Here is a 12,352-nt window from a genome sequence, read left to right as displayed (position 1 = left end):
CTGGCTGTCAAATTCAAATTTTTTTACTTCAGAAACCATTTTTCATCTTATGTTGACAGCAGATATTCTAGCCTGAAAATAAATCTTTTGTCCTCCACTGCTTGATTAGCTAATTGGTATCTCAATGAGATATACTGAAGATGGAGAATTGTAGATGATGTAAGTTTGGCTCACACTTGAAGCTATTTAAGAATGACTTCTTTCCTCTAAAATTTAAAATAATAATTGTTAACCCTTTACAAAGTGCATACCTTTAGAACATTAAAAAATTTGGTTTCACAAGTATAATGCTTTATTAAATTTCTCAGTTGGATGCAATCGAAAATAATAGGCAGGTGCTAGTATTGCATTTTTTAAAAAATTGATCGGATTTGATTAAGTTCGCTAAGCTTCCTGCCATCTTTTTTTGGTCATATTTTGGTATCTTCATTTATTGAAATTTAGCTGTACTAATTACTCCACATAGATTATGCATAAAATATTTTGTACTTTGTGATACAAATATTCAGTCTGTTTGCTAACTATGGAAAATGATTGCATCTTTTACATTCAGTTTATGTGGGAAATATGTCACACTTGTAAATATTACATATGTTAATTTCACTTGTTAAAAATGCCTGTTGCATTTGTACCCAATTGGATCCAATACCACAAGCATGAAACATGAACAAATCATGCTGCCATTAATAAAGTGGTGTTGATTACCTCAAATGTTGGTAAATTAGTAGAAGAGGTGCCAGTGAAGAAGCAACAACTACCATCTACAGTTGTTAACAGCAGCTGTTGTAAAACAAATTGACAGTCAACTCTTTTACAATTTATTTTAGCTTGTCTTGATTAAGCTAACTACATCATGGGAATTCAAGTTTTTTTTATCTGTAAATTGACTTAAATAAATTTTCCCAAAAGTATACCTGGATTTCAAGTTGCAGGTTCATGGAATTGCAGAATAGAATTTTATCCTCATTAGCTTTGCTAAATATATGCATATATAAAACCTGAACATTATGCCCGGCTTGCAAAATTTGGTTCCATTGAATTTATCACCAAGTAAGCAAGGACATGTTATTGCACCCAAGAGTCTTGGACCACAGAAGAATCCTGAAAGCTGCTTGTACCTACAGCAATTCTTTGAAAGAGCTTTCTGATTAGTTGCATTTGCCAGATCTTTCCCCATAGTCCCACAACATTTTCTTTTCAGCCTTATATCCAATTATCTTTGGAAATTCAGTATGAAATCTGTTTCTATTTCTTCCAGTAGTGAACTCCAGATAATTATAACTCACTGCCCAAAACTATATTTATCTATCTTTCTTTCCTCCTTCCCCACTCATTGCTCTTTTGTTTTGCCAATTATCTTAATTCCTGCAGATTTGGTGTTTAATTATATTAATTTTGAGTTTATCCAGTAATGGTTCAAAAGCACTGAGAATGTCAAAGTCATCACAATTAAACAAAGATTGAGAGTTTTTTAAAAAATGTGCACATAAAACCTGTTTCGAGGGTCCAATTGCTGGGGCTCCAATGTGGTCACACAGAAAATTCGATGTAGCAATATGATTTACAATTTAAAATATAAAAGCGCAAACTTTGTTTAGTATAATTCTTATTTAATAGACCTTCAATCATAAGAAATTTTCCTACAGGCCTTCTGCTTTCAGCCAGTTGGCAAGACACAAGATTTCATTTAACTGGACAGTGCCTGAAGCTGTACATAATATATTTAGATTGCACCAACCAATTCTGTACTCATCTTATAAATGGGCTACAACTCTTGGTGAGTGAGTCCTGTCAATTATAGAATGTATATAATTTTTAGAAGGTATTTGATAAAGTATTTCAGAAGAGTCCTTTTGGGAAAAGTTAAGGCAAATGATTTGGAGCAAGTGTAGTAGCAGATTCAAAGTTGGATGGCAAACAGGAAAAAGATTTAAGGTTGCCTAAATTGGATGGCTCAAGGGTAAACTTCTGATTTGGATAAATATGGGGAACACAGTCTAGAAATTTTGACACAAGAATAACAATCTTGGCAAAAAGTTTGGAAAGCTACAAATGACTTCCAGAAGAAAATTTAGCAGAATGTAAGTGAGGTCAATGAAGTTAACTGTGAATTGTGAGAAAACATTTTGAGAAATGTTTTTACAAAATCTGTGTAAATGAAAATCAAAAGAACTGCAGAAACTGGAAAATCTGAAACAAAAGCAAAATTCTATAATCACCTCAGCAGATCAGACAGCCTCTGTGGAAAGAGAAACGGAGTTAATGTTTGAGGTCAACGAGCTTGGTTTTTTAAAAAAAAAGCTTTTTAAAACAAAAATTTAAAAACTGTTTCTCCTTTCGTAGAGTCTGCCTGACCCCCTAAGTATTTACAGCATTTTCTCTTTTTTAAAAAAGAAAAATGAGTATCTGAGCTTCTGAGCATGCATCCAAGACCCTCACTTCCACTTCCATAACATTGCCTGTCTCTGTCATTATCAGTTGCTACTGAAATCTCATTGAATGCTTTTGCTATCTCTGAACTTGATGGGTTCAGTGTTGCACTGGCCAGCCACCCAACCAAGAGTGAAGGAACCCAGCCATATGTGTTGGGTTTAGGTCAGGTTTGCATGCCACCAAACATTTGTGTTCAGAGCATGCTGCAGTGCTGGTCCAACTCTATCCAAAATGGTTTGATTCGCTATCAGTTGCGTTAGCAGTACACTGAACCAAAAAATGGATGGTGGCTTGACCAAGGAAGAGATGGTTTTATTGAGGGGTCAGTTTCAAGTTTGACAGGGTATGATACTTGGCAAGGGAGTGGATGTTGTTGAGAGATGTTGTTCAGTCATAAGCGTCAAATTGCCAGTTGATGGCATCTGCCCAAGGTTGGTAGGTGAGGGCCTTTACCTGCCTTGGAATATGGTTTTTGAGTATGGATGCTAAATCAATGTCCAAATTTGATATTCAGGTAGTTTTATCGCACAGTGTGAAAGTTACTGTGCTAGCAGCCACGGGACACATTTAATTGCTTGATCTAGGTAACCAGAACTTGCAGATACTGAGACCAGTATTTTTTGAGTTAGCAAAAAACTATCAGATTGTCTTAAAATCCCATCTGTTCACCAATGGCCTTCAGAGGAGGAAATCTGTTCCTTAGCCAGTCTGATTTTTATGACTCCAGACCCTCCAATGTTGTTGACTCTGAACTCCCAACATTGTCAGCATCATCTGCAAATGAATGAATAATTTTTTTAAAAATTGTAAGTGCCTTTGAGTCAGATTGGGTGAGTAGAAATCTAAGCCCTCAGTTTTGGGTCAGGTTTTAATTTGATACCGGAGCAGACCACTACCACCCTCTACTCTGTATAAATTTACGTTCATCTCTTACTACTTCCCCATTCACTATGGGTGTACTGTGCACATGGACCTACCTTCCTTTCTGATGTTGCTTCATGTTCAGGGTTCTCATCCTTTAATTTTCATCATGCCCTGTCACTCCCTATTCCTAAAACTGTGGAGGCCAACCCCAGTCTCTGCATTAGTTTTTTGGCCTCCTATGCCTCCCTGATTTTTATTCATTCTCCTATTGGTAACCATCTCATGAGCTGCCTCGGCTTTGAGCACTGTAGTTTCCTCCATAAATCTTTGCGCTCTCTCTCCTTTTTAGATGTGGATTAAAACTTAATTTTATCTCCCTAAATTTATCATTATGAGGTGCCTTAGGCAATTTATGAAGTGAAAGGTGCTTAAATGCAAACTGTTAAGTAGGTGAAAAACAAAGAACAAAATACCAATACTGGGCTTGAGTGAAACTGGGGAGGGGTGTGAGATTTTGTCTTTTTATTATAACCAAAGGGTTGATGGAGGGGTAACATACTTCGTGGTGTGAACTTGCATGATTCTGTAAGCAATAAATACGTTGTGCATACATGTCTTGAGATCATTCTCGTTACAGTAAGGATTTAAAAATTAATCTGACATTCAGTGATAATACCTTTTTCTCAATTCAAGGCAATTATTGAGTGGATCTTAACAATGTTGGATGCTTAATACTTGATTAGTTTCACAAACGAATGTGCAGCTAATTACATGAGCTCTTCCAGGAGTTTTGCTGACTTCCCTTCTCAAGCACAGTAAAACCTTTTTTAAACAAATATTAATGTCGACATCATGCACATTCCTATACTGCCATAAAGTACTTTTCCTGCTACTTTTCACATTATTTTAATGATCTGGATGACAAATTAATGGCTTTGTGGCCAGGTTTGCAGATGATATAAAGATGGATGGAGGGGCAGGTAGTGTTGAGGATGCAAGGAGTCTGCAGAAGGACTTGGACAGGTTGGGAGAATGGGTAAAGAAGTGGCAGATGGAATACAGCTTAGGGAAGTGTATGGTCATGCATTTGGTAGAAGGAATAAAGACATAGATTATTTTCTAAATGGGGAGAGAATTCAGAAGTCGGAGGTGCAAAGGGACTTGGGAATCCTAGTGTAGGTTTAGTAGTAAGGATGGCAAATGCAACGTTAGCATTTATTTCGAGTGGACTGAAATATAAAAACAAGGATGTAATGCTGAGGCTTTGAGGCATTGGTCAGACCACATTTGGAGTATTGTGAGCAGTGTTTGGCCCCATATCTAAGGATGGATGTGCTGGCACTGGAGAGGGTCCAGAGGAGGTTTATGCGAATGATCCTGGGGATGAAAAGGTTAACGTGTGAGGAGCATTTGATGGCTCTGGGCCTATACTTGCTGGAGTTTAGAAGGGTGGGGGGTGGGTGGAGGGAATCTCATGGAAACCTACCAAATTTTCAAGGAGGAACTTCACTGCAGATTTTAGAAATTTATTGTAAATCTACATATGTATGTAAATATCTACAAAACATCCTTAGATAATCCCCTCTGCCATCTTTTGTGGACTTCTGTGAGTTTCTTTGCTAACGGAGTCTGACGCTGGGATCATCAAATCACTTAGCACTGCACCAAGAATGAACTACAATGGAAATTTGCTATTTGAAGGAATTATTCATTTTAATGGCAGCATTGTTATCAGGCCAGGGGATCGAACCTTACTCCGAGGAGTGGAAACAGGTATGCGGGCATGCCTAAAAACATTGAGGTGTCTGCCTTGTAAAGCTGAAGCACAGGACTGCATGCCGGTTAAACAACATGTAGTAGACAGACCTAAGCAGTCTCACAGCCAATGGGTCAGATCAAACTTCTGTAGTCCTACCAGATTTAATCATGAACTCCATCTTTAGCAATGGTGGGGGGCCGAATGTGTGTGCTCAAAAATAAGGCTGAAGTATTTGTAACAGTGTTCAGCCAGGAGACCAGAACAAATGATCCATCTCTGCTTCCTCCCTACCATCGCAGAATCTGGTTTTCAGCCAATGTGATATTAAGGAATAGCTGAGTGCACTGGATAGCACAGAAGCTATGGGACTTGACAGTATTCCAGCTGTATTACTGTAGATCTGCACTCCAAAACTAGTTGTGTAGTTGCAGCACTGGCAGCAACTGACGATGTGAAAAATTGCCCAGGTGTGTCCTGTTCACAAAAGTAGAACAGATCCAGTTTGGCTAATTACCATTTTATCATTCTACTCGGTCATCAACAAGGTGAAGAGACTCTCGTTGACGGTGTGATCAAGCAACATTTACCAATAACCTGTTCACCAACATCCAGTTTGGACTTCTCCAGATCTCATCATTAGCTTTGGTACAAACATGGATTAAATCTCATGCACAAGGTGAGAATGCTGCCCTTGATGTCAAGGTAGTATTTAAGACTATCAAGGAGCCCCCAGTGAAACAGAAGACAATGGGCACCAAGAGGAAAACACTGCAATGGTTTCATTAATAGTTACTTGCTTTGGTCACTCTGGTACCAGCTCCAAAACCTAGGATCTCTACTACCAAGAAGGAAAAGGGCAGCAGGTGAATGGGAAAACTCACCTGCAGATTCTCCTCCAAGTTGCACAATTGATTTGGAAATGTATCATACATCCTTATTCATCACTGGGTCTAAATCGAGGAACTCCCTTCCAAAGAGAATTGTGGGAGTGTCTTCACCAGAAGGACTCCTGCAATTCAAAGCAGCAGCTTTCCACTTAACCTCGAGGGCAATTAAGCTTGGGCAATAAATGTTGAATAAAATAGAACCATCTTGGGCAAGCCCATTATTATATAGATTTGTGAATTGTTTTTAAGAATTATTAACATATGAGAGAACCCTGGCCCCCTGTTGATTTTTTTTAAATTCATGGTATTACAACATTTCTGTGACATTCAAAGCTGATTGTATTTTGTTTGATCACTTTATCTCATCTCTGTGGTTTGGATTACTTTTGGTTTAACTCATTTGTATATTGTCACAGAATAATGAAAAGGAACATTAATTTCCTCCTGTGAGTGTTATGTTCCACTGAGAAACTCAACTGCCAGAATACTCTTTGACATTTTAAAGCTTTGTGTATGGCTGTCTTTGGTCAATATCTCTGATTAAGGCCCCTTCCTATGTGAAGGAATGGAAAGACCACAGAACTAAATTTAGTACTAAGTTGTAAGAGCAGATTGTTTCTCTTGCTAGAATATTTCTTTAATGAATACAAAAACCAGTAAATATTCTTGAATGTTATACCCGAGAGAGAATATTTTCTTTAATGCTGTAATTTTCTGAGTTCTAATTTCATGCAAGCATTAGCATACTGTTGTTAGTGTGTTATACAAAGTAAATGCTGATGTATAATTTTCAGTGTACATAGCTAAATGCAATGAGGGTCAAGGCAACAGTGTTATACATCAGGATGAATCTAGAACATTGTGGCATTAAAATAAGTTGGCTACAAAGTTTTTTTTTAGAAAAAGAAATATAACGATAGAACAGAATATGCAATAGACTGCCTGAGGGGTTAAAGCAGAATGCTGGGCTACTTGCAAACCTACTGTACTGCATTGTTATCCTATTTCAAAAACTGTTAAACTAAAGTATCACAATAATCTAATTCATTTCTGATGCAACTATTTGTCCATTTACTATTACACCCAGTTGATATTTCTCTGGTATCAGCATTCTGCATTTATTCAGATAATATTAGCCATTTTTGACCGTTATCTGAATTAACAGCTGAAACTTGCAGCAAAGGCCACACTGTCCTTGGATATGTGTATAAATGTATGAAGGAAGCCAATTTGAGGCATGAATTTGGTTTTGCTTTGTCAGATTTCAAGTTCATTGAGGAATACCTTTTGTCATTTCATCACCACTCTTGATCTACCTTAACAGTATAGTTGTGATGTTTCTTATAAAGTGAGATCAGAAATGTCCAAAAAGGCTGAAGAATGTCTAAAGCAAATTGTTTATCTTCAACAGAGAGGAAGATTCATTAGACTCAAGTTATTTCTGAACTTCAAAAACATGTTATAAGGGAAAATTAATGTGATGTATCTAATAGGTAATTCTTTTGTATCTTCTATACAATACAGGTGAAGCTGTTATTCACAAAAACGGTAGAGGAACGACAACAACATCCCATGGGCAACAGTTCAACCACAGTAACGCCAGATGTTAGTGATAATGAACCAGAGGACTATAGATACTCAGACACCACTGACTCTGACCCAGAGAATGAACCTTTTGATGAAGATCAGCATACGCAGATAACAAAAGTCTGAAATATTTTTATGGGAAAATTAAAACTGCGAGAAAAAGGAAACACACTTGAATAAACTGAAAGCAAGTACCTTTTTTTAATGGCAATAGGACAATGTGTCAAGTAAAATGCTACACCAATTATAGGAACAATGATCTTTTCCTGACCAACGTTGTTTAGCCCCATACACATACATCCGCAAGGTTTTGACACTGTTGTCCAATGAGAAATGATTGCGTAGATATGTATATACATTTTGTGTGTCAAATTACACACAAGCGCAATCAGGAAAAAAGAGGCACTTTCCCATTTAATTCCAGTTTTATAAAAAGTGGAGACAGATCTGGTGTGTACGTAGGAAATTTTTTCCTTTTGTGTTATGTTGCCAACAGCAGGTGCTCACTTACCTGTACAAAGGTTTAAGCCCAGCCCCTGTAAATCCATGTAACAGCGGATCAGTCTGTTATCAGCCAGGAGGATTTTTGAAAAGTTTTGCATAAAATGCATGTTTTTGGGGGGTGGGGGGTGTGGGGAGGGGAGGGATAAGAGGATGCACAGAAAGGAAAAAAAAATCCATAGTCTGGTTCCAGTACCACCTACGGCCTTTTGCACCTTTCTGCAAGGCATTTAGTCTAGCAGATAGTGTAATTGGCTGAACTGCTGCTTGCTTTTTGTGCTTTCAAAGCACACTGGTGCTAGAAAAGGCAGCTGGATTGAGAAATTCTTTCTGGGAGGAGGCTTGAACCTTGGACAAAAATAAATTACTGGTCCACAAACGTACAGATTGTGAAGTCCATGTACGGCAAATTTTCAAGTTTTTTCCTTCCTTTCCTAAGGGGTGTAGTGAGATGGAGTCCCTTGGTGAAAATGGCTCAATTTTATAAATGTGGCAGCATGCCCGCTCAAAGTATGACAGTTAATGTATAAAAGAGAATTTTACAATGATTTAATAAGTTAGCTAGAATTATTTTAATTGGTGCTGCTCCACTATGTCCTGTGTAACCAAGGCCAGTGCTTGAAGTTGATCACTCTTTTGTTCGTACTGTTTTGGACTTTAAGTCAGTGTCTATATAACTTACCTTCATTACATTTGTGTAGTTCTAGCTGTTTTATTTCTATTGGCAAGATGCCTTCTTTCTCCACATCCCGTATTGGCATATGATACATGGTATGGGCAAAATTTGGATTGGGAGTATGCGGCATGTTTTAGGTGGCATGTGTCACATACGTAATGTGTGGTATGGAAGTAAACAGAAATTGCAGCCAATGTTTCAACAGGATAAACTGATTTTAGCAAGGTCATAGTATGCACAGAATTTTAACATGAAAATTAAGAGGTTTTGTATTCATATTCTAGGAAGCTGTTTCTACCTTCCTCATCTGTAACAGCATGAAATGAAGTCTCTTGTGTTCTGTTGGTTAACGTGTTAAACCAGTAGTTGTCGTCATTTCCTGTAATTGTCGGAAAATAGAACTGCATACTCCCATGGGGCCCAGCCAAATGGAGTTACATAGACATGGTAAAAGTCTGATGTGAGAATGCTTTTTATGTTCTCTTTTAAGGGACAGAAAGAAGACTGTTTTAGCTGGGAAAAACTATTTTGCTGGAGGGTTAATGCATTAAATTGTACCTATTATTTTCATTACTTCAGCACAATTTATTATGCTTGGCCATTTGGTGATGGACAGCTACAATTACAAATATTGCATCCAGCTTAGGCTGGAAGTAACTTCCCAAAACATTTAGTGTTGGTTAGTGTCTAGATGTTTCAGTTCTGGTGTCTGTTCTTGCTATAAACCACAAATCTTTTGAATCTTTCTTTGTAGTGGTGCTTTAAAACTGTCTAAAAGCTAATGTGAAGAGCATGAGTTGTGCAGTGAAAGAGAAATGGACAAATATAGCTCAAGAGGGAAGGAATGCAGGTTTATAGATCAAATTACAAGCTTCTGTTGACAGTTTTTTATTGATGGAACTTTCCTTTTTAATATTTTTTATTGATTTCTCCCACCCTTTCAAAATCCGTTCATTTCTGTTGCTAATAACTGAACATTTGAGACATGCCACTTTTGAAGAGTTTCCTTATGTATATCATCTTTCATAAAGACGTTTACCACTAAATCTTATTTTTATATTGATAATAAAAGGAAATTTTGACAACCAGGAGCAGGCAATAAAAGCCCGTTTGTAAAAGGTGCACAAAAACAAGTGAAGGAAAACTTTCCTGCCTTACATGCCTTGGAAATACTTAGCTTGGCTTCAGGCAAAGTATTTATACAGCTTTATTTTCCCTTTTAACATTAGGGGGCAAAGAGGCGGCCCTTTCATCTTCAGAACACTGAAAATAAAATTCTCAGTGTCACTTGGAACGCTAAGGAGCCGGGGTAAGAGCAGCTGCATATTGTACTGGGCTTTTGCACTGTAAGAGTTTTTTTTCATTTTCTGTTGAAAATCAAGGGTGTATTGGGGTCCATAAACAACTTTTCCAAACCTTCCAAAGGCTTGCATGCTGATGGTGGAAAAGGTGGCAATAGTATGTTTCATATTCTTGTATCGATACCATCCTTGTAGAGTCAGACGTGTTACTTTGACTGAAAGTTGTCCAGTCTCTTTTTTTATTTATGACAGTATTCATAATTAGTCTGGTAAATACATTCTGTAGATTATCTCTTGAGTTTCCAGACTATATGCTTAATAAAAACAATTCTTTGGATGTGCAGCAGCTTAATGTCTGAAATTGTTTGTTGACAGCATCACTGTAAAGGAATTTATTTGGCCATCTTTAGTCATCTGTAGCCCCACTGAATTATATTTGCCACAGTAAATCACAAAGGGCAGTTGCATGGGTAGCCTCAGGGGTCCTGCACTGTGGCACAAGATATGGGCCGAGTGGATTTCACAGGCAACATCAAATATCCAAGTTTCAGCTTTAAAATATTCATGAGGTGCCAGTGTGAGAGTCCATTTCATTAGTAATACCAGATTTGTGCAATATGTTTAACAAAGCCTGTGGTTGCCACGAAGTGCCTCTTGTTTACTTAAAATACTGTTCAAAATTTTGTCATCATGCATGCAGATGGAAAAGGTGGATCTGTGCACTATAAAGGGGCTTCACTGCAGTGTAGGACAAAGCTGCCTGCTGCTCTGCCTGTTCAGATTTGGATTTTGTTTCGTATAAAAGATGTATACAAAAATATATTTTCAGCCTGTAAAACAGCCTTTTCCATTTCAGCCTGTTAAAGATACTATTGTGCTGTGCAGCTATTTGCTCTGTGTGTAATGCTATGCACTGAGAATACACAAAAAGTAAACCAACAAATGTAAATTGTACAGGTTATTGATGCTCAAAATCCAATGTCCATTTGTTATTGTATGTGTTGTTTGTTAACAACCCTTTATCTTACTGTTATAAACTCCACTTAAAACCGATTAAAGATTAAAGTCTCATTTTTGTCATTGTGCAATAGTTATAGTATTTAACCTTAAATATTCTGCTTTGAATAGTTACATCTGCCGTCGATATCCTTTCATTTGCAGAAGTAATGTACATGTCGTGGGAGGAAAAAGTACAAAAGACATACGGTTTTTAAGACTTGCACTGTCTTTTGTGAGATTTGGGGAAATTTTTGGGTCAATTACTTCAGTAATATGACAGAAGTATGTAAAAATGCCAGTCTGTGCCATGACTGATATTTTCACCTTTTTAATGTGTTTTATTTTTACTTGTATACCCAAGATATTCTGCTCCATATTACTTTTTCTCTGTACTCTAGTAAAACCTTTTTGACTATTCATTGACCAGCAAGGAAATGTTCATTCCAAGATGTAATTATTTTTGAATAATTCCATGTTTTTTGGACTTATTTTCCTACGCAGAGATCCTTTTAATGTATTCATTGATTTTTTTTTAATGTGAAAAGTAGCTTTCTATTACTCCTTGGTCAATCTTCTCACACAGGCCAGTTTTAATTTATGTAGAGTCTTACCTTGATAAGTTCAGGTTTGTCAAGAACTAGAACTTTGAACTTGCCTTATCTCAACTGTTTAATACATGTACACTTTTTTTCTCCAGGTTCCCACCCTTCAAAGCTGAAAAATCCAGTTGTTTTGACTCTTTCCCTTTTAGTCTTTGATTCTCTTGCATTTGACAACATTATGTGGTTTATTTCTGCATCATTTCCAGTATTTAAAGCCAAAACTCAAAGCAATAATTGAGGTGTATTTTAACCACAGCATTGTAAAATTTCAGCACATAATCCTCTAACTTGATCTGTTTCGGCTTATACAGGGAATCAGAATGAATGAGTCATTTTCAGGTTGGCAAGCTGCAATTAGTTGGGTACTGCAGCGGTCAGTGCTGGAGCCTTAAGTGTTTACAATGTGTATTAGTGACTTGGATGAAGGGACCAAATTGCTGATACAAAGAAAGGTGGGAAAGTAGGTTGTGTGGACACAAAATCTGGAAAAAAAAGATATAGGATAGGTGAAGTGAATGGGAAGAAAATTGGTAATGGAATATGCAAAGAAGTATGAAGTTAAACATCTTTGTAGGAAGAATTTTAAAAAGTAGCATATTGTTTATATGGAGAGACCGCAAGTGCTTCTGTGCAGATGGATCTGGGTGTACTCCGTGAAGCGTAGAAAGTTAAGATGCAGGTACAGGAAATAATTTAGAAGGCAATGGAAGGTTAGCCTTGAATGCAAGAAGAATAGGCTATAA

General features: G+C 37.2%; 1 protein-coding gene across 1 annotated transcript in view; it reads left to right on the top strand.

The window, feature by feature from the left end:
* ptenb (phosphatase and tensin homolog B) overlaps positions 1 to 11,088 on the top strand; it is a 112,502-nt gene extending 101,414 nt beyond the window's left edge. Inside the window, exon 9 of the mRNA XM_052027209.1 lies at positions 7,468 to 11,088. Coding sequence (XP_051883169.1) covers positions 7,468 to 7,656 — 189 coding nt within the window. The 3' untranslated portion in view covers positions 7,657 to 11,088. The remainder of the gene's footprint in view (positions 1 to 7,467) is intronic.
* The last annotated feature ends 1,264 nt before the right edge of the window (positions 11,089 to 12,352 follow it).

The sequence above is a fragment of the Pristis pectinata genome, chromosome 12, assembly GCF_009764475.1.
Source record: "Pristis pectinata isolate sPriPec2 chromosome 12, sPriPec2.1.pri, whole genome shotgun sequence".
Lineage (NCBI taxonomy): Eukaryota > Metazoa > Chordata > Chondrichthyes > Rhinopristiformes > Pristidae > Pristis > Pristis pectinata.
Note: the sequence above shows the minus strand (reverse complement) of the source record. Positions and strands in the feature narration are given on the sequence as shown.